The sequence below is a fragment of the Dendrobates tinctorius genome, unplaced genomic scaffold, assembly GCF_039654945.1.
Source record: "Dendrobates tinctorius isolate UK_male_01 unplaced genomic scaffold, ASM3965494v1 ptg000177l, whole genome shotgun sequence".
NCBI classification, from domain to species: domain Eukaryota; kingdom Metazoa; phylum Chordata; class Amphibia; order Anura; family Dendrobatidae; genus Dendrobates; species Dendrobates tinctorius.
This window is the reverse complement of record NW_027361844.1, coordinates 4,699,476-4,723,185: the sequence shown is the minus strand read 5'-3', so window position 1 is coordinate 4,723,185 and position 23,710 is coordinate 4,699,476. Positions and strand designations below refer to the sequence as shown.

The window sequence follows — 23,710 nt, the reverse complement described above, 5'->3', positions numbered from 1 at the left end:
GTCTCTCTGCAAACGGGGGCGGGAAGTGGCCTCCGGTAAAAGTCTCTCACGTCTCCCTTGTCGGTGAGTGCGCAGTATTCTCCTCACAGGCTCCTGTCGGTGTCCCTCCAAGTCACCCGGCATCCTGCCTCCTGTCACACTCTCTCCCAACTGCCACTTCAGCGCGCCCCCTGCTCCTTTTATCCTTGCCCCACCCCCTGTTTCCCTGACAACTTCAGTCAAGTCTCTCCCTTTACTGTCCTCCCAGTATCGTTCCCTCAGGAACCCTGATGGCGGTCCCCTGGGTACCTGCCCGGTCACTGCCTGGGAGTCCTCCTCCCCACACCCCCCACCCTGTAAGCTCGCCAGTCCTCGGGCGAGGGCCTTAGTCTATTGAGATCGGTCTGTAGGGGTTTCAATGTTCGCTGCCATATGAATTGATCTTGCTCATATCGTTCAGGGGGTTTGTCGGCTGTTGACCGCTCGGAGCGTCTAAGTTCAACTGGGCTAGAGTCGTCTGGGGTGATGGACATCGGTGGGCTGATTGGTGCGGGCGGGCTAATTGTGTCAGATGATTCATTACTGAGTGGAGGGCCTCTGTGTCCTGGGAGACAATCTTCGTCGTCGTCCGGGTCCCAACATACGGAAGACAGTACGGATGTCGACGGGGTAGGTTCCGGTTGCTTTGGATCGGATGAAGTACATGGGTGTAACATATTACGATGCACAATATGAGTGGGCAGTGTTTCATCCTCCTCAGGTCGTATTTCATACACCGGTCCGTCTGGATGGATACGGCATAAGACCCAATAAGGACTTTCTTCCCAACGCGGCTCCAGTTTGCTCTGGGGGCGTTGATCTAGTACAAGCACCCGGTCCCCGCTTTGGAGGTGAGGAGGTGGGGTTGCATTCTTCCCTGGGTGCTCCCAGTCTCGGAGCTTGGCGTGTACAATTCGGTGAAGAGTTTGCAGCCGGTGACGATGATTTCGGACCCAAGACGACACTCCAGTCCAGGGCTGAGGCTCTTCGGGGTCTAACTCCACCTCCGTGATCCCTTTACCTTCTCGTCCGAACAACAGGGAATAGGGGGTATAGCCAGTCACTCGATGTACCCTATTGTTATAGACCCAAAATAATTCAGAAGCATATTCGGGCCAACGGGCTTTCTTTTCACTCTCCAGAGTGCGCAAAATCTGAATCAATGTCCGATTAAATCGTTCACAAACCCCATTCCCTTGCGGGTGATATGGTGTGGTCCGGGATTTGTCAATTCCATAGAGTGATGAAGTTCTTCCATGACTTTTCCCATAAAACATGCTCCCTGATCAGAATGTATTCGTTGAGGACAGCCGTATACTTGTGTAAAGTTTCTACAGATTGCGGAGGCAGCTGACTCTGCGGACTGATCCCGAGTGGGGGTGACCACAGCGAACTTGGTGAAATGATCTACCATAACGAGACAGTGTTCGTATCCCTGAAATGCGGGCCCAATGGTCAGATAATCCACCGTCAGGACCTCAAGGGGCGCTGAGGTCACAATAGTCTGTGTTGCGGCTCGCTGAGCGGGTGGTTTGGCTAATTCACACAAGCGGCAGGTCCCGCAAATTTCGTCCACAACAGCCGGCAAGCGCGAGTGGTATGCCTTCTGTTGCAGCCATTGCAAAGTTTTTTTTGTTCCGAAATGGGCCCCTTTTTCGTGAGCCTCCCGAGCCAGTACGTGAGTTGGGCTCCTGGCGTAACCACCTGCCAAACCGTTATCGAGGTTGTTTGTGATGTTATTTTACGATACAATAATCCCTTTCGGATAACCAACCTCTCCCATTGTTGCAGCATAAGCAACAGGTCTTGAGTCAAATTTTGCCGTTGAGAGTCAGTGGGTAATTGCCCAGCGGCGATCCATGTCCTGAGAAGGCCAACCTCTTCATCTTCTTGTTGCTGTTGTATCCACTTATCCCGGGATTGTTCCAATATGCCCCTTGGGGTCTCAGAGGAAGATATTTTTTATTGTCAGTTGTGAGCACGGCAGCAGTGAGAGCGAACGGTATTTCCTCTCCTTCTAATTCTTCATCTCGATCCTGTCCTGGAGTTGTATGTCGAATCCTGGAGACGGCGTCTGCATGGACATTCTCGGCCCCTCTTTTGTAGATAATCTTATAATTGTACTTCACCATACGGGCCACCCATCGCTGTTCCAGAGCCCCCAATTTGGCGTTTTCCAAATGAGCCAGCGGATTGTTTTCAGTTCGCACTACCACCTCGGAGCCCGCTAGGTACTCTGCGAATCTCTCCATCATAGCCCACACCACTGCGAGGAGCTCGAGCTTAAAGGAGCTGTAATTGTCAGGGTTACACTCGGAGTCATGGAGTGAGCGACTTCCATATGCGATCACCCTCTCCCGGCCATCCTGAACCTGTGACAACACAGCCCCCGGCCCGTGAAGACTTCCGTCAGTGTGCAAGATGAACGGTTGAGAGAAATCCGCATAAGTCAACACTGGGGCATCCGAGAGCGCAGCCTTGATGTCTCGGAAGGCCTCTTCCTGAGGGTGTTGCCACTGGATATTTCGCCCATTGGCCCCAGCGGGAGCCCCCTTCAGCAGGTCGTGCAGGGATCGAGTTCGACATGCAAAATTCTTTACGAAGTGACGGTAATATCCGGCTAACCCCAGAAAAGGCCGCACATCTTTCACCGTCTCGGGGGTAGGCCATTCCTGTATAGCAGCACCCTTCTCCCGGGATGGCCTCACACCCTCTGCCAAAACGACATGACCCAAATACTCAATCTGAGAGCGAAATAGGTGGCATTTCTGAGGCTTCACCTTCTACCCCTACTTTTGCAACCGGCTGAGTACCTGTCCCAACCGCTTCAGGTGGTCCTCAAAGGTGGCGGCATAGACGATGATGTCATCCAGATATATCAACGTAGCCTCAAAATTGAGATCTCCCAGACACCACTCCATCAATAGCTGAAAGGTCCCGGGGGCGTTGGCCAGCCCAAACGGCATCCGATTAAACTCAAACAGTCCCATGGGCAATATGAACGCCGTCTTGGCTCTATCTTCTTCTGACATGGGCACCTGCCAGTACCCACTGGCCAAGTCCAGGGTTGAAAAATATGTTGCTTTTCCCAAGGCGAACAGGGATTCTTCTATGGGGGGCAGTGGATATGAGTCTTTAATAGTGCAAGAATTCAGTTTACGATAATCCACACAGAACCGTAGTGTACCATCTTTCTTCCGGACCAACACGATTGGGGCCGCCCAGGGGCTTTGATTTTCCCGTATCACCCCTTTTCGCAGCATTTGGGCCAGCAAAGTTTTCACCTCCTGATAGAGTTGTGGCGGAATCTGTCGATATCGTTCCCGGATAGGGGCCGCTCCTGCTGTGGGGATTTCATGAGTGATGGCGGTGGTACACCCAAAATCATCCTCATGACTAGCAAATACTTCATGGTACTGCCCAAGCAATGTTTTTATCTGTGAGAGTTGGGCTGCAGTTAATCCAGAAAGCTCGGCCCGCATTTGCTTCAAAATATTTCGGCCCTTCTCTTGTGCCGAGACTTCGTGGACCTGTAAGGTTCATATTGTTACTTCCCAAGGATCCTCGGGGAGTACTTGTAATTGAACTGCAGGAGCTGGCAGCACTTCTTCTAAAGATCTTACTAGTTTGGCCAGTACAGTCCGTGCTTTCAGAACGGTGTCTCGGTCTTCAAGGTTAACGCAGCGTACCAGGACGGTTCCTTTTTACACCGTAGCCAGGGAACGGGCCACCAGTATGCGAGGAGGTAAGCGCTCTGAGTGACACGGCTCCACCTGCACCTCCACGCCCTCCAAAGGTATCGGGGCTCGAATTGGCAGGGCCACCACTGTCTGTCCAGGAGGTAGCACAAGCAGGGGAGCTGCTGACATGATGACTTTGCCCAGAGCCTCGCCCTCCTGGCAGTCCTGATGCACCCGCGCACCTCGCACCAGCTGCTGGAATACTTGTCCCTGAGCTGTGCGAGAACCCCACTGCTTCAGAATCTTCTGTGTGGGATCATTTAGCAGCAAGTTGCCAAACTCACGTAAAATATTCATGCCTAGGGTTACGGGGTGCCGTTGATCAGCTTCTCCTTGAGTAAGCACCACCCCTCTGCGACCAAGGGATTTACCGCACAACATCACCTGCACCCACACTACCCCGGCAACCGGGACCGGCAATTGGTTGGCGGCTATTAGTCTAATCATGGGCCCCCACTGGGGTCTTGCTGCCTCCGGGAAGTTTTGATGAAAGTACGTTGCAGGCATGGTGGTTACTTGTGACCCCGTGTCTACCAGACACCGGCGGCCCGGCCCTCCACTTCTGCCCAAACCACCGGACACTTTACTACCAAATCTTCGGGACTTCCACCACCCCTACTTGTGGTTTTCGGCTCTGAGCGGCGTCCCCCCAGCCCGGAGCCCTTTAGTTAAATGGCCACCGGGGGTGGGTATCTCCCACGCCGCGGACACTCTCGGGCGAAGTGGCCTAGTTCTCCACACTCAAAACAACGGGCCTGTGTAGGCTGACCACCCCGCGGGGAGCGTGATCCCCATGAGCCAGGATTAAAGCTAGGTCGTCCAGTCCTGGTCTCGGTTCATCTCTTTACTTCGGCCAACTCGCCCTTTATATTTTTCAGCTCTTGCTTCATCTCCTCCACCCACTGAGGCTCCTCGACTGCATTCGCGGAGGCCTCCACACCTTGGACTTTCCCCACGGGGACCGCCATCCCCTGCTCCTGCTCTATAACATAGAATTGGAGCTGGAAAATCTAGGCAGGCTGTTCAGCATGGCTCCCAATGAAATGCTGGAGTGGGGACCCTCATTATTTATAGAGTTGACATTTCCGACCTGATCGGAGACTGCATCCTGCCAACTACGCCAAGTGTAGAGACCAGCAGATTCTCAGGATGCAGTGACGAGACACGAGACAGGGTATAACTTGTATAATCAACTTTTATAAATTGGAGCCCCTAGGGCTATGCTGAACAGGCAGAAAGGGGTAAACACAAATCTGTCCTCGCAGGGACTCAATAAAATAAACAATACTTTGCTAAGGAAACTGGGAGTACCCCGGCTAGTCCTGGTGTAGAAAGCTGGAACGTGGCCAAACTATAGTACTTATGGCTATAGGGTACTTATCCTTCCTTGCATTACTCGGTATCGCAGATGCGGCCGCTTAGAAATCGTTGATGCGGCTGTCTTGACGCCTCAATATCATGGGAAGATTTGGGCTCGACAGGCCCTGAAGATACAATGGCGGTGGGGCGCAACAGGCCCTGAAGAAACGATGGCGGTGGGGCGCAACAGGCCCTGAAGAAACGATGACGGTGGGGCGCAACAGGCCCTGAAGGAACGATGATGGTGGGGCGCAGCAGGCCCTGAAGAAACGTTGTCGGTGGGGCGCAACAGGCCCTGAAGAAACGATGTCGGTGGGGTGCTGTAATGACGCAGTTCCCCAAATGACCAGTAGCTGTCCTCTGATAAGGGTCCCTCCACAGCCGGGAAATGGGCCTCTAATGTCGCCTAGGAAGAGGCGGTGTCCCCTGAGGCCGGTGATGACAGGGTCGCCGCGGTGGGAGAAGGCCGGGGGGCAGTGTCCAGGCCTCTGTGGCCGTTTTACGTCTAGTCACAGCCGCGACCTGAGGTAAGGGATCTGTCTCACAAAGGCGGGAGACGGCGGGCGTGTCTCTTTGCGAACGGGGGTGGGAAGTGGCCTCCGGTAAAAGTCTCTCACGTCTCCCTTGTCGGTGAGTGCGCAGTATTCTCCTCACAGGCTCCTGTCGGTGTCCCTCCAAGTCACCCGGCATCCTGCCTCCTGTCACACTCTCTCCCAACTGCCACTTCAGCGCGCCCCCTGCTCCTTTTTATCCTTGCCCCGCCCCCTGTTTCCCTGACAACTTCAGTCAAGTCTCTCCCTTTACTGTCCTCCCAGTATCGTTCCCTCAGGAACTCTGATGGCGGTCCCCTGGGTACCTGCCCGGTCACTGCCTGGGAGTCCTCCTCCCCACACCTGTCTCTGTGAAGTGCACTTACATAGTGCTAAGCAGCCCGCCTATTATAATCTATTTAAATAATTGCCTTGTAATGTTTTCATTTCCTGTTCTGTCCAGATGTCACCGTATCCCAGAATTCCAAGCGGAGGAAGTTCACCGACCGCCATATTGGGACACCCAAGTGATGGGTGTGGCAATATGGAAAATGCTGCTGGTACCAACCTATTGCGCAGTACCATCAGTGGAACACCGTCGCACCACACACACTCTATACGCCATACGCACCACACACACCACACACACACTCACACTCCCACACTCACACACACACTCTTACACTCACCCAGTCTCTTGTGCAGTACCACCAGCGGAACACCGTCGCACTGCGCCTGCACCAATTCCGCGCAGGCGCAGTGAATCATTAGGCTTATCCCGGCGGCAGATGCGTGACTTGTCTACAGGCAGGGGAAGCCAGTCACATTAAGGCTATGGGCCCACGTAGCGTTTTAAAACGCACACTAAAAACTGGACTCCTTCCCAGAAATCGCGCGTTTTTTTTCTGCGCGATTTCACAGCGATTTCATCGCGATTTTCTCAAGCACTTTCCAAGCGATTTGAAGCATCGCTTGGAAAGTGATTGACAGGTTGGTCACACTCATCAAACATAGTGTTTGACAAGTGTGAGCAGCTTTTTACTATGCGGCATCAATAGTAAAAGATAAAATGTTAAAAATGATAAAAAAAAAAAAATCGGGGTATATTTACCTTCCGGCGTCACGCGCTGCATTCCCGGCCTCAGCGTTCCCAGTAATGCCTTGCGAGACATGTGTTGACGTTGGTCTCGCGTTGCTATAGCGATCTCGCGAGACTACGTCATCACAGGACCTTGCCGCAAGGCATTACTGGGAACGCTTAGGCCCGGGAATGCAGCGCGGGACACCGGAAGGTAAATATACCCCGATTTTTTATTTCTTATTCTTTTTTTTACAGGGGTATGGTACTCAGGGCCTGGAGGACAGTCTCCTCTCCTCCACACCGTGGGTACCAACCGCACGAGACGCTTAACTTCGCGCATGGTGGGCATAGCCACATGCGGGAAGTAAGCGATTCTCATGCATTCCTATGGGTGCGGAATCGCAGCAATTCTTTGCGATTCCGCACAAAAGAATGACCATGCTGCGATTTTTTCCGCGATGCTTTTCCGCAGCGGAAAAAAGCGCAGCATTAGCACAGCATGTGCGGAATGCCATAGGAATGCATGGGGGGCGTTTTGTGCACGATTTTTAACCGTTTTCGTGCCGAAAATCGCGGCAAAAACGCTTAAAAATCGCATCGTGGGCACACAGCCTCAAGGGGTTTTCCACGATCGAAATTTCATTTTAAAATTGTCTGTGTCTGACCGTGTACGGAGCATTCCACATCTCCTGGGCAAGGGAGGAAGCAAAAGACAACACTAACATTACAGCAGGGGATCATAGAGGATTCATTTTGTGAGGTAAAATAATTCACTGACTGTTTTTAAACAATATTTTACCTCACAAAATGTATCCTCTGCGATCTCCTGCTGTAATGTCAGTAGGGGGATAGCACATGGGGTAGACAGGTCAAAGAAGAGAGCACAGATGAGAGAAGTCAGCACATGGGGAAAGAGAGAGTGGATTGGTGGGTGAGCACATGGGGGGGGAGAGATTTTTAACGCTGCAAAGCCTGCCCCCATCGTGACATTACCGCCCTCCCGATGCGATAGCATTGGGCCTCCATCTACTACTAGATTATATTTGTGTGACCAGCACCATATACAAGCTGTTTTTTTTGTGTGCAATTTTAATACTAAGTAATCACCTATGTAAGACCATGTTCACACTCTCAGTATTTGGTCAGTATTTTTCAGTATTTTACCTCAGTACTTGTAAGCCAAAACCAGCAGTGGGTGATAAATACAGAAGTGGTGATGTGTTTCTATTATACTTTCCTCTGATTTTTCCACTACTGGTTTTGGCTTACACATACGGAGGTAAAATACTGATAGGGTGAACGTGGCCTGGCCTTAAAGGTACAAAAAATTCTGGTGCATTTAGATTAGTAAATCTCCCCATCCCTCTTCAGGTTACAAGAATTAGGAAAGCACTTGTATTTTTACCACCAGTCTCCAGCAGCCACAGTATTTATGATTTACCTTTGTTTTTTCTGTTTTGTGAGTTGAGCTTTTGCGGACATCATCTGTGCTTATTAAATCCGAATCAGCTGCTAAGATGACAGAAAATGGAAAAAAAAATAATAGTAACAGTAATTTTGTGGCTGTAAAGTGAGTCATTTATAGGAACTAACAAAAAACAGGCCTAATTGTGGCACTTCCTAAATTCAATATAGTCCTACAAACAATGGGAAGCATATACCAAGTATTGAAAAGAAAAAATACATCTTTATTGAATAATCACATTAAAATTGGTTAACGGAGGTACGTGTGCAAAATATGCTGCTTATTACAGGTCTATGTTACCCTATTGTATGAAGTCCTTTTATTATTAAATCAAAGTATCATAGTGTTTCAATATACATATATAAGAGCTTAATCAGATATTAAATATACGTAATAATTGCTGTATACACTATGATACTCAGACAGGCTAATAGTAAATATGTCTTTCCAAATGACAGGTTTTTTATACAGTTAATTCTTTCATATATAGTGCTGCATAAGTACTGAATGTATAATTACACATAAAAAGGTGACTTCATTAGTTGGTATGCCTAAAAAGTGCTTAGTGCATAACTAAATATAGATTGCAAGTTCAAATTAAGTTTTAAAGTACAACTAAGTGTGCTGCACTGCCTGTTAGTACAGACTGCTAGTAAAGTGCATAAGTAGAAAAAAATCAAAAAAATGTCCCCGGACTGAGGAAAACAGTTAAGTGCAAACATACACTCACTGGCCACTTTATTAGGTACACCATGCTAGTAAGGGGTTGGACCCCCTTTTGCCTTCAGAACTGCCTCAATTCTTCGTGGCAGAGATTCAACAAGGTGCTGGAAGCATTCCTCAGAGATTTTGGACCATATTGACATGATGGCATCACACAGTTGGCGCAGATTTGTCAGCTGCACATCCCTGATGCAAATCTCCCGTTCCACCACATCCCAAAGATGCTCTATTGGATTGAGATCTGGTGACTGAGGAGGCCATTTGAGTACAGTAAACTCATTGTCATGTTCAAGAAACCAATCTGAGATGATTCGAGCTTTATGACATGGCGCATTATCCTGCTGAAAGTAGCCATCAGATGTTGGGTACATTGTGGTCATAAAGGGATGGACATGGTCAGCAACAATACTCAGGTAGGCTGTGGCGTTGCAACGATGCTCAATTGGTACCAAGGGGCCCAAAGAGTGCCAAGAAAAAATTCCCCACACCATGACACCACCACCACCAGCCTGAACCGTTGATACAAGGCAGGATGGATCCATGCTTTCATGTTGTTTACGCCAAATTCTGACCCTACCATCCGAATGTCGCAGCAGAAATCGAGACTCATCAGACCAGGCAACGTTTTTCCAATCTTCTACTGTCCAATTTCGATGAGCTTGTGCAAATTGTAGCCTCAGTTTCCTGTTCTTAGCTGAGAGGAGTGGTACCCAGTGTGGTCTTCTGCTGCTGTAGCCCATCTGCCTCAAAGTTCGACGCACTGTGCGTTCAGAGATGCTCTTCTGCCTACCTTGGTTGTAACGGGTGGCAATTTGAGTCACTGTTGCCTTTCTATCAGCTCGAACCAGTCTGCCCATTCTCCTCTGACCTCTGGCATCAACAAGGCATTTCCGGCCACAGAACTGCCGCTCACTGGATTTTTTTTCTTTTTCGGACCATTCTCTGTAAACCCTAGAGATGGTTGTGCGTGAAAATCCCAGTAGATCAGCAGTTTCTGAAATACTCAGACCAGCCCTTCTGGCACCAACAATCATGCCACGTTCAAAGGCACTCAAATCACCTTTCTTCCCCATACTGATGCTCGGTTTGAACTGCAGGAGATTGTCTTGACCATGTCTACATGCCTAAATGCACTGAGTTGCCGCCATGTGATTGGCTGATTAGAAATTAAGTCTTAACACACAGTTGGACAGGTGTACCTAATAAAGTGGCCAGTGAGTGTATATTCCCATTAAAACATCAATTTTAATAGATATTGGCTAAAAATTCACCAACCCAGTGTAATAAATAACACAAGCAAAAAAACAATAACCTGTCCAAAATCCCTACAATAGCCTGCTGTCCCTTCCTGACAGTGGAGGTTGGCACCCTAAATCGTATCTTTTTAGGGTGCCAACCTACACTGTCAGGAAGGGTTATTGTTTTTTTGCTTGTGTTATTTATTACACTGGGTTGGTGTATTTTTAGCCAATATCTATTAAAATTGATGTTTTAATGGGAATATATGTTTGCACTTAAAGTGCATAATTAATTGTGGCAGCAAGATGTATTGAAATATGAGTTAGACTGGGGTCATACTAGCGATGAATATGGACGGGTGTTATGCGATATGAAAACGCAGCATGCTGCGATTGTCACCGACACTCGGCCGAGTCTTGGCTCACTGGCACCCATATAAGCCTATGGGTGCGAGTGACAAAGCGCACAGCGCTCGGATATCATCCGAGTGATGTGAGATATACACTGACACCAGCAATGGAGGAGATGGAGAAATTAATTTCTCCGCCTCCTCCACAGCTGTGCTCCGATCCGCTCTGTGCGAGAGCCTCGGAGTGCAGTCGCATGACACTCAGCTCCGCACGCAGCAGAGCTGGAGCCGAGGGTCATTAGCATATCGCATCCGATGCTCTCACCCTAGTCTGACCCTGGCCTTAGGGTACTGTCACACTTAGCGATGCACCAGCGATCCCGACAACAATATGGATCACTGGTGCATCGCTAAGTGGTCGCTGGTGAGATGCCACACAGGCAGATCTCACCAGCGACATAGCAGCGGTCGGGGGTCGCTGCTTACCTGTCAGACGCAACGATCCTGACGTCCTCCCGCCCGCGTCCACGTGTCGCTCGTTGGGGCCACAGAAAGCCCAGCAGAAAGCTGACGACGAGAAACGGTCCAGGCCGTTCTCGCGCGATCAGCGATAACCAGCGGGGGAACCGGTCAGAGGTAAGTATCAGACATAGCGATATCGCTAGCAATATCGCTGCTGCGTCACAAAACCAGTGACGTTATAGTGATATTGCTAGCGATATCGCTTAAGGGGGTTTTACACATAGCGATATCGCTAGCGATATTGCTAAAGCATCATCGATTTGGTGACGTAGCAGCGATATCGCTAGCGATATCTCTATGTGTGATACTTACCTCCGACCGGCTCCCCCGCTGTCTGTCGATGATCGCGCAGCTCCATTTCTCGTCGGGCGCTTCCTGCTGGACTTCCTGTGGCACCGACGAGCAACGTGTGGAGGCGGCCGGGAGGACGTCAGGATCGCCGCGTCTGAAAGGTGAGTATCGTCCGCTGTATCGCTGCTGCATCGCTGTGAGATCTGCCTGTGTGGCAGCTCACTAGCGATCATTTAGCGATGCACCAGCGATCCTGACCGAGTCGTATCGTGGTCGGGATCGCTGATGCATCGCTAAATGTAAAAGGGCCTTTAGTGTGACAGGCCCTTTAGAGTGAAAATCACATGTAGAGTAATTATAATCAACAGATAAGATAAACACAAGTGTGTTGATACATGACCTGTAATGCAGTCCAACTCACCAAAGGCTTTAAGCCCCCGTTACACACTGCGATATCGCTAGCAATATAGCTGAAAAGTCACCGATTTTGTGACGTTGCAGCGATATTGCTAGCGATATCGCTGCATGTGACACTTACCTCCGACCGGCTCCCCCGCTGGTAATCGCTGATCGCGCGAGAAGCTGCTGGATCATTTCTCGTCGTCAGCTTCCTGCTGGGCTTCCTGCTGTGACGACGAGCGACGCGTGGAGCCGGGCAGGAGGACGCAGGATCGCTGCGTCTGACAGGTAAGTAGCGATCCCCGTCCCCAGCGATGTCGCTGGTGAGATCTGCCTGAGTGGCAGCTCACTAGCGACCACTTAGCGATGCACCAGCGATCATGACCGCGTCATATCGCTGGTCGGGATCGCTGGTGCATCGCTAAGTGTGACAGTACCTTTACTCATATCTCAATACATCCGTCAATAAACATGTGTTTTTAGAGACCGTGCTCTTTTTACACTTTTTCTTACGTTACAGCCTAATTGCACATGTATATTATTAGTAAATTTATAACAGTGCAAATGCGCTAATAATATATATAAAATCTATTATTTTAGTTTTTATCTAAAAAAATTATGAACAACTGATATTACAATGTAACTTAACCTCAAATATATTTTATTTCCATTAATCATCCGTTATTTTGTTTATCAATGCAAGACAATATATTCTGGTATTTTCATAATATTTTTTCTAGGTAATGTCTTTATAAAGACATACGGTAATATGATTGGTAATCATATGAGATACCAATTATGCCACTACTATCGGCATGGCACATGCAAGAAAATGATTTGTCAAGGGACAGACTAATATCTTAAATCTGAAATATCACTACTGACTGACAGATATTGCCAGCATCCGGCCTCCGCCTCCTACAAAGGACGTCCAGCTAAGTAAAGTGGAACCCCGGACTCGGTTGAATTTTGAAGAAATTAATTGCACCCATAAAGTCCTGTGTACCTGCTTTCCTTATCTGATATTCTGAAATGAGTGCATCAAACTCTTCATCTTTCAAATAATGAGACATTTGCTCCAGGTAGTCCACATTATCTTCACTGATTACATATTTTTTTTCCAATTCAATAAAAACATCCAATAAACTCTGGAATAAAAATAGAATGTCATATGTTAGCGATAGACAGACAGACAGATAAATAGACAGATATAAGATAGATCAGCCGGGCGGACACTGACAGCCTGGGGCCCCTGTGGAAGAAATGTGTCTGGGGCCCCCTCTTTGTCTGGCTACAAAGCTACACACACAAAGCTACTGTATATATACTGATACGTACTATATATATATACATATATATATATATATATACAGTATACACATACATGTATATATCTTACATAGTCTCCTTAATTATGTACATTGCTGTCCCTTATTACACAGTGCCCTCTCTTGCTATGTACAGCACCGTCCCTTACATATTGGATAATATAGCGCCCTGTCTTTATTACATGCCGACCTGTCTTGTTAGATGTATAATGCAATGATGACTGATGGAGCATGGGAAAGCTTCTTTTCTAATGGAGCAGCTGATGTACTGGTCATCTGATCAAGTGCTGCTCCATCAGCAGTCATTTTATATCTAACAAGAGAGGGGGCTATGCAATAAAAGAGGGAGCTGTGAATAACAAAAATAACAGGAATACACTATGTAAGAGACAGTGCTGTACAAAACAGCAGAGGAAGCTATGTAATAAAGGATGGCACCATATATAACTAGAGAGGATGGTACATAATAAGGGAAGGTGTTATACATAATAAGAGGAAACTATGTAACAAAGGACTGTGTTATACATAATAAGTGAGTACACTATATACTAAGGGACTGAGCTATACGTAGTATATAGTGTACTCACGTATAGCACATTGCCTTAGTATATAGTGTACTCACCTATTAAGGGAATGTGCTATAAGTGAGTACACTATATACTAAAGGACTCTGCTCTACATAATAAGGATACCTCCCTGTATCTGTGTGCAGGGTTAGTGTGCTGCCTGCTTTTACAGACGCATTGAGCATGTCCTATTCTGATCCTCAAAATCGGATCAGAACAGGACATTCTCTGACCCTCACGGATCTCATTCTCAGATCCGTGATTTTCATGTATGTGTCAATGGACCTATAAAACTCTATGAGCCCGTGTGCCATCAGATAAAAAAACCTGGAAGCACACAGACATTTCATAAAAATGTGAGAATGTAGAATACGGGATTTTACAAAAAACATTATCACTGCATGTCACCCAGTTCAGATACAGAATAAGATTTACATCCAGGCACTTACCGCTGATATCTCGTCTGATTAGAGCCGTTTTCTCCTGTTTTTTTCTCCATCTGGTCAGATATTCATGTTGACATCTTCCAGCCATGACTAGTCTTGTCATGATGAAAATAAAATTTCACATACATTGTATACATACATGTGTCTCCCCCTGAATACAGATATGTACCCCACCATTAATATAATATTAGCCACACACCATTAAAAATGTAAAGCAATAAGCAGCACTGTGTCCCCCATTACCTATAATCTCTGAATCCCAAATTATTCAGTCTGTGACTCCCCAATTACCTTTAAGGCTATGTGCACACGGAATATATGCAAGGTTTCTACAGTACATGAAATGTGAATGAGATCCCTGAGGTCTCATGCACACTTTGCTTATTTTTCCTTGCAGATTTGCAGCAGATTAAAATTTGCATAATGTCAATTCTTGCAGCGTATTTCTCCCATACTAATGGGGAGAAATACGTAACAAAAGCATGGCAAAAATGTGGAAAAAAAATAAATGTGTTTTACGCAACTTTCCTCCTGCCAACACAATCGGACATGCAGCAGAATTTTCTCCTGCAAATCCTGAATGTGTGCACATAGCCTTAGTCCCTGTCCTGTGTCCCCATCATTCACTATAAGTCCTTGATGGCATAAAAATGAAATTGGAAGTGGGAAAAGACATTATCACATACTGAGCATCCTCTGCCACCTCCCAATTCATTACAAATTTATGAGAGTCTGCTCTCATTTTTCAGTTAATTATAAAGAGTCCTGTGCACCTTACCCCCTCCTCTCCCAATCCCCAATAAATTTGAAGTCCCTGATAGCATAACAATGAATTGTGAGATGGGGAGGACACTAACAGGGGCTTAGCACCCTCCTCCACCACCCAATTCATTTTATATCTACATCTAACATCCTCCACCTCCCCCTGTTCGCAAGTCCATTATAAGTCTCCCTTCTTCCCATCCCAATCCCCCACAACCATCATTGTCCTCCCCCCACATCCCATCTTTGTCATCTCCCCATCATTGCCCTCTCCATCATTGCCTTCACCACCACCCCATCATTACCCACTGCACTGCTCCCATCATTGCCTTCTCCCCCACCTCAATCATTGCCCTCTCCACCAGCCCCATTATTGCCCTCTACACCAACTCCATCATTGCCCTCTACACCAACTCATCATTGCCCTCTACACCGACTACATCATTGCCCTCTACAGCGACTCCATCATTGCCCTCAACATCGCCCCAATCATCGCCCACCCCATCACCTCCATCATTGCCTCTCCACCACCTCTATCATTACTCTCTCCACTATCTCCATTATTACCCTCTCCACCACCTCCATAATTGTTCTCCCCCTAAATTCCCATCATTGTCCTCTCCACCATCTCCATTATTGCCTTCTCCCCCACCACCCCATCATTGCCCTTTCCACCACCTCTATCATTACTTTCTTCCCTACCACCCCATCATTGCCCTCTCCATCACCCCCATCATTGCCCTTTTCACCATCTACACACACACACCACTCACCTCTCCACATGCTCCCCACAGCATCTTCATCACCAGCAGATTTCTATCTGATACAGACGTGCGCTCAGTGCTGATGTCATCCAGCCGTGCTGCTGTTTCAGACAGGAAGTGCGGGCAGGAAGCAGGGCCGCTGCTATTTTCTCCTGTAGGCAGCGGAGCTACAGGGATGGCTCCCTGCCCGCCGCACATGAGGTCAATCTGGCAAGGGCACCCCCCGGAGCCTCAGGAACGGATAAACAGGCCAAATTGCCCTCAGTGTTTGCTGTCTTGCAGGGGCCCCCCTCCACCTCCGGGCCCCGATGCAGCCACATAGGCTGCATATATGGTATGTCCGTCATTGAGATAGATAGATAGATAGATAGATAGATAGATAGATAGATAGATCTGGATTCTGACACATTGTGCACAGAACTTAAAATATTCTACTATTTCATCAGTTGCTGCTATCAATATTCCAGCTGTCAAATATACCAGTGTTCAAATAGTATTAAAGTGAACCTGTCACCAAGTTTTCCACATACAACGTACAGACAGGATGTGTAATCCCTGTTACAGCATACTAGAATGTTTATATACAGGGTGGGCCATTTTTATGGATACACCTAAATAAAATGCGAATGGTTGGTGATATCAACTTCCTGTTAGTGGTACATTAGTATATGGGAGGGGGAAACTTTTCAAGATGGGTGATGACCATGGGAGCCATTTTGAAGTTGGCCATTTTGGATCCAACTTTATTTTTTTCAATGGGAAGAGGGTCATGTGACACATCAAACTTATTGAGAATTTCACAAGAAAAACAATAGTGTGCTTGGTTTTAACATAACTTTATTCTTTCATGAGTTATTTACAAGTTTCTCTTTGTTTACAGCCATTGACATGTCGCATAGGTTAACATGTGAGGAACGGATAGAAATTGTGTTGATGTCTGGTGAACGCAGTACCCGGGTCATTGCAGCAGATTTCAATGCAAGACCCCCTATGAGACCACCCATCTACCATGCTACAGTTAGCAAACTGCTTGCCAAATTTCGTGAAACAGATTCAGTGTTGGATCTGCCAAAATGTGGACACAAAAAAATTGTCACTAATGAAGAAACATCAGTGGCTGTCCTAGCTTCATTCAGCAAGAGCCCACAGCGTAGCACTCGCCACATGTCACTGGAGAGTGGCATCAGTCGAACATCCCTTCAACGGATATTAGCTATTCACAAATGGCACCCTTACAAAATCCAGCTTCTGCAGCATCTCAATGAGGATGACCCAGATCGGCACGCTGAATTTGCAGAATGGGCAAAACAAAAATTGGAACAGGACCCTCAGTTTACACAGAACATTATGTACAGTGATGAGGCATTATGTTCAGGGATGGTTCCGACCTTCCTACAAATACAGGCTTTACCAAGTTATTAGCCATAGGTAAGTGTTCACATTAGGCAGTAAGGTCAGGGACCCATTCAATGAGATCACCTTGACGTTGGTGAATGGGCTCACATTTTTTGGCCAAATTTTGTGCGAAGTATCTCATGTGTTTTTCCTAAATTTCAAATGCCATTATGCTATTCACACTTCAGTATTTCACATTGATATGCCTTAATGCAATTGAGTGAAACCATTTCCTAATTTTGATATGTAAGCTGTTTTTTGATATGCACCTGTTCAGACTAGATCTAGATGTGCCGTAAGTTTTCTGTAATTTGTCACTGGAGAGTGGCATCAGTCAAACATCCCTTCGGTGGATATTAGCTACTCACAAATGGCACCCTTACAAAATTCAGCTTCTGCAGCATCTCAACGAGGATGACCCAGATCGGCGCGCTGAATTTGCAGAATGGACAAAACAAAAATTGGAACAGGACCCTCAGTTTACACAGAACTTTATGTTCAGTGATGAGGCAAACTTTTTTGTGAATGCTGAAGTCAGGGCCGGCGTTAGGGGCAGGCAGACCAGGCAGCAGCTTAGGGCCCCTGCTCCTCCAGGGGCCCCCAGCCAGCGGCACATCACACAGTCGCTATGGAGCCCCTGTGAGGCAAGGGGGCCCGCCTGCCCCCAGCGCCGACTCCCGCCGCCGCATTGAAGGAGGCAGTGATGGAGGAGAGAGCGTCAGCTGACGCTCACTCTCCCATCATTCCCTGCTCTGCCTCTGACAGAACGGGGGCGTGATGACATCATCGCGCTCTCACTGTGTACCAGGCAGTGCAGGAGACAGAAGTAGCCAGCAGAGCAGGCACAAGGAGAAGGTGAGGAGTGGTTTTTTTTTTTTTTTTGTTAAATCAGTGTGAGTACTGGACTGTGGGGCCATACTGGGGGGGCTATATACCATGCTGGGCTGTATCATACCATGCTGGGGGGGACTATATACCATGCTGGGCTGTATTATACCATGCTGGGGGGACTATATACCATGCTGGGCTGTATCATACCATGCTGGGGGGGCTATATACCATGCTGCGCTGTATTACACCATTCTGGGGGGGGCTATATACCATGCTGGGCTGTATCATACCATGCTGGGGGGCTATATACCATGCTGAGCTGTATTATACCATGCGGGGGGGCTATATACCATGCTCGGCTGTATCATACCATGCTGGGGGGACGATATACCATGCTCGGCTGTATCATACCATGCTGGGGGGGGCTATATACCATGCTGGGCTGTACCATGCTGAGGGGGGACTATATACCATGCTGGGCTGTATCATACCATGCTGGGGGGCTATATACCATGCTGGGCTGTATTACACCATGCTGGGGGGACTACATACCATGCTGGGCTGTATTATACCATGCTGAGGGGGGACTAAATACCATGCTGGGCTGTATCATACCATGCTGGGGGGGACTATATACCATGCTGCGCTGTATCATATCATGGTGGGGGGGCTATATACCATGCTGGGCTGTATTACACCATTCTGGGGGGGGGCTATATACCATGCTGGGCTGTATTATACCATGCTGGGGGGCTATATACCATGCTGGGCTGTATTACACCACTCTGGGGGGCTATATACCATGCTCGGCTGTATCATACCATGCTGGGGGGGCTATATACCATGCTGGGCTGTATTATACCATTCTGGGGGGGCTATATACCATGCTGGGCTGTATTATATCATTCTGGGGGGCTATATACCATGCTGGGCTGTATTATACCATGCTGGGCTGTATTATACAATGCTGGGGGGGCTATATACCATGCTGGGCTGTATTATACCATGCTGGGCTGTATTATACCATTCTGGGGGGGCTATATACCATGCTTGGCTGTATTATACCGTGCTGGGCTGTATTATACCATTCTGGGGGGGGCTATATACCATGCTGGGCTGTATTATACCATGCTAGGCTGTATTATACCATGCTGGGCTGTATTATACCATGCTGGGGGGGGCTATATACCATGCTGGGCTGTATTATACCATGCTGGGCTGTATTATACCATGCTGGCCTGCATTATACCATGCTGGCCTGTAGTATACCATTCTGAGGGGGCTATATACCATGCTAGGCTGTATTATACCGTGCTGGGCTGTATTATACCATTCTGGGGGGGTTATATACCATGCTGGGCTGTATTATACCATGCTGGGGGGGCTATATACCATGCTGGGCTGTATTATAACATACTTGGCTGTATTAATCCATTCTGGGGGGCTATATACCATGCTGGGCTGTATTATACCGTGCTGGGCTGTATTATACCGTGCTGGGCTGTATTATACCATTCTGGGGGAGGGGGCTATATACCATGCTGGGCTGTATTACACCATTCTGGGGGTGGCTACATACAAGGCTGGGCTGTAATATACAGTTGTGGCCAAAAGTATTGACACCCCTGCAATTTTGTCAGATAATACTCAGTTTCTTCCTGAAAATGATTGCAAACACAAATTTTTTGGTATTATTATCTTCATTTAATTTGTCTTAAATGAAAAAACACAAAAGAGAATGAAGCAAAAAGCAAAACATTGATCATTTCATGCAAAACTCCAAAAATGGGCCAGACAAAAGTATTGGCACACTCAGCCTAATACTTGGTGGCAGAACCTTTAGCCAAAATAACTGCGACCAACCGCTTCCGGTAACCATCAATGAGTTTCTGACAATGCTCTGCTGGAATTTTAGACCATTCTTCTTTGGCAAACTGCTCCAGGTCCCTGATATTAGAGGGGTGACTTCTCCAAACTGCCATTTTTAGATCTCTCCACAGGTGTTCTATGGGATTCAGGTCTGGACTCATTGCTGGCCACCTTAGAAGTCTCCAGTGCTTTCTTTCAAACCATTTTCTAGTGCTTTTTGAAGTGTGTTTTGGGTCATTGTCCTGCTGGAAGACCCATGACCTCTGAGGGAGACCCAGCTTTCTCACACTGGGCCCTACATTATGCTGCAAAATTTGTTGGTAGTCTTCAGACTTCATAATGCCATGCACACGGTCAAGCAGTCCAGTGTCAGAGGCAGCAAAGCAACCCCAAAACAACAGAGAACCTCCACCATGTTTGACTGTAGGGACTGTGTTTTTTTCATTGAATGCCTCATTTTTTCTCCTGTAAACTCTATGTAGATGCCTTTGCCCAAAAAGCTCTACTTTTGTCTCATCTGACCAGAGAACATTCTTCCAAAATGTTTTAGGCTTTTTCAGGTAAGTTTTGGCAAACTCCAGCCTGGCTTTTTTATGTCTCGGGGTAAGAAGTGGGGTCTTCCTGGGTCTCCTACCATACAGTCCCTTTTCATTCAGATGCCGACGGATAGTACGGGTTGACACTGTTGTACCCTCGGACTGCAGGGCAGCTTGAACTTGTTTGGATGTTAGTCGAGGTTCTTTATCCAACATCCGCACAATCTTGCGTTGAAATCTCTTGTCAATTTTTCTTTTCCGTCCACATCTAGGGAGGTTAGCCACAGTGCCATGGGCTTTAAACTTCTTGATGGCACTGCACACGGAAGACACAGGAACATTCAGGTCTTTGGAGATGGACTTGTAGCCTTAAGATTGCTCATGCTTGCTCACAATTTGGTTTCTCAAGTCCTCAGACAGTTCTTTGGTCTTCTTTCTTTTCTCCATGCTCAATGTGGTACACACAAGGACACAGGACAGAGGTTGAGTCAACTTTAATCCATGTTAACTGGCTGCAAGTGTGATTTATTTATTGCCAACACCTGTTAGGTATCACAGGTAAGTTACAGGCGCTGTTAATTACACAAATTAGAGAAGCATCACATGATTTTTCGAACAGTGCCAATACTTTTGTCCACCCTCTTTTTTATGTTTGGTGTGGAATTAAATCCAATTTGGCTTTAGGGCAATTCTTTTTGTGTTTTTTCATTTAAGACAAATTAAATGAAGATAATAAGACCAAAGAATTTGTGTTTGCAATCATTTTCAGGAAGAAACTAAGTATTATCTGACAGAATTGCAGAGGTGTCAATACTTTTGGCCACAACTGTACCATGCGGGGCTGTATTATACCATGCTGGGCTGTATTATACCATACTGGGCTATATACCATGCTGGGCTGTGTGTACTGTGCTGTGCTGTATTATACCATTCTGGGGGGGCTATATACCATGCTGGGCTGTATTATACCATGGTGGGCTGTATACCATGCTGGGCTGTATAATACCATGCTGGGCTGTATTATACCATGGTGGGCTATATACCATGGTGGGCTGGACTGTATATCATGGTGGGCTGGGCTGTATACCATGGGGTGCTGGGGTATATACCATGTGGTGCTGGGCTATATACTATGCGGCTGTGTTATGTACCATGGGGGGTTCATTTTACATTATATTCTATAGGGGGAGGCTGTGTTATATAATATGGGGGGCTACATTATATTCTGTGGGGAGGTGGGCTGTAATATTCTGTTTGGGGCTACATTATATTCTATGGGGGGCTGTATTATATTTATTATATTCGATGGGGGCTGCATTATACTATATGAGGAGGGCTACATTGTGTTCTATGGAGGGGCTACATTATACTATATAAGGGGCTACATTATATCCTATGAGGGGGTTGCCATATATTCTATGGAGGGGTTGCATTATACTATATGGGGGGTGGGGCTGCATTATATTCTATGGGAGGGTTACATTATATTCTGTGGAGTGGCTGCATTATACTCTGGGGTAGCTGCATTATTCTCTAAGGGGTGGCTGAACTATACTATAAGAGGGGGGCTGCATTATATTCTATGGGGGTTACATTATATTGTATGGCGGGGCTGCATTTTACTCTGTGGGGTGGCTGCATTATGCTCTATGGGGTGGCTGCATTATACTATATGTGGGCTGCATTATACTGTATCAAGGACTATGGGGAATACATTATATGAAGCACTATGGTGTGCATTATGCTATGGGAAGTGAATTGTACTACATGGGTGACTATGGTGGTGCATTATACTATATGGAGAACCATGAGGAGTGTGTTATACTATATGGAGGACTGAGCAGTGTATTTTAATATATGAAGGGCTATGAGGAGTGTATTATACTATATGGAGGACTGAGGAGTGTATTATACTATATGGAGACTATGGGGCAGATTATATTATATGGAGGACTATGGGGTGTAAACTGTAGATGTGCTGCTGATAACATGATACTGTATGGTGGTCTGTTAGGGTGTGTGCAGACGTTGTGGATTAGTCTGTGGCTTTTTCTGCAGAAAATCCATATCTCTTGGCAGAAACTTCAGGGTTAGGCCTCTTTCACACTTCCGTTTTTTACAATCAGTCACAATCCGCCAGGTTTTGAAAAAAACGGATCCTCAATTTTCTTTTGAGGATCCTTTTTTTCCCCATTGACTTGCATATATATATATATAAAACTGAATGTATGTATGTGTGTATCACCAACCAATCACGAAGCATCTTTCATTTAACCAGAGCTGTTCAAAAGAAGCTGAGCTGTGATTGGTTGCTATGAGCAACAGTTTTCCTTGCAACCAATCACTAAGCATCTCTCATTTCACCAGAGCTGGTTAAAAGAAGCTGAGCTGTGATTGGTTGCTATGAGCAAGTTTTCCCACTTGACAACACCTCAGCAGACACTGACTGGGTGGGAGAAATCTGGCATCCCTGGGAACATAATCTCCCAGCCATTGTCTGCCCCACAGAAAGGAGCACAGAGCACATGACAGAAATGAATCCCCCCTCCCTGCCCATATACCCATCACACATCCTCCATCCAGGGCTTTGGTTTTGACCCCAGGCCGCTCTTAAAGGGATCCCCGGTATGGAAGTTAAAACCGTTCCACTCAGTTCTGTGGTTCTGACCCCAGGGTCTCTTAAAGGGATCATTGGTACAGAAGTTAGGGCAAATCCACTTTGCGCTTTGGTACTGACCCCAGGCCTTTCTTAAAGGGATCTCCAGTATGGAAGTCAGGGCAAATCCATCCAGTGCTTTGGTTCTGACCCCAGACCTCTCTTAAAGGGATTCCCGGTATGGAAGTGAGGGCAATTGCCTTCAAATGCTCTGGTACTGACCCCAGGCTCTCTTAAAGGGATCTCCTGTATGCAAGTCAGGGCAAATCCACTCAGCGCTCTGATTCTGATCCCAAGCTCTCTTAAAGGGATCCCCGGTATGGAAGTCAGGGCAAATCCACTCTGCGCTTTGGTACTGACCCCAGGCCTCCCTTAAAGGGATCTCTGGTATGGAAGTTCTCACCCCAGGACTCTCTTAAAGGGATCCCTGATATGAAAGTTAGGACCGTTTCACTCAGCGCTCTGGTTCTGACCCCAGGCTGACAGGATGATGTGGGATATTAGGGGTAGTAGTCCGGTGGCACTGGCTGACGGGATTATGTGGGATATTAGGGGTAGCAGTCCGGCTGCTGTGACGGGATGATGTGGGATATTAGTGGTAGTTGTCCGGTGGCTCTGGCTGACGGGATGATGTGGGATATTATAGTGAATGTGGCTATGCGGAGTGGGCGGGGCTATACACTCAGCTTTATATATATAAATAATAATCATAATAATTTGTTATAACTAACTGTAGTTAGGCACTATGCCTGTGCAGCAGCGCTCGGCTCTTCAGCTAGTATATATATATATATATATATATATATTACACATATTAGCTAGTGTATATATATATATACAT

The 23,710-nt window shown here is 47.0% G+C and overlaps 1 protein-coding gene across 6 annotated transcripts in view; it reads right to left on the bottom strand.

Moving 5' to 3' along the window:
- LOC141054239 (caspase-8-like) overlaps positions 1–23,710 on the bottom strand; it is a 138,899-nt gene that overhangs the window by 50,627 nt on the left and 64,562 nt on the right. For 4 of the 6 annotated variants that reach the window (XM_073551486.1, XM_073551490.1, XM_073551488.1 and 1 more), the window contains 2 exons: positions 12,723–12,864; positions 8,170–8,240 (listed from right to left, as the gene is read on the bottom strand). In XM_073551486.1, the coding sequence (XP_073407587.1) occupies positions 8,170–8,240; positions 12,723–12,864 (213 nt within the window). The remainder of the gene's footprint in view (positions 1–8,169; positions 8,241–12,722; positions 12,865–23,710) is intronic. The other 2 variants (XM_073551489.1, XM_073551491.1) reach the window with 1 other exon arrangement.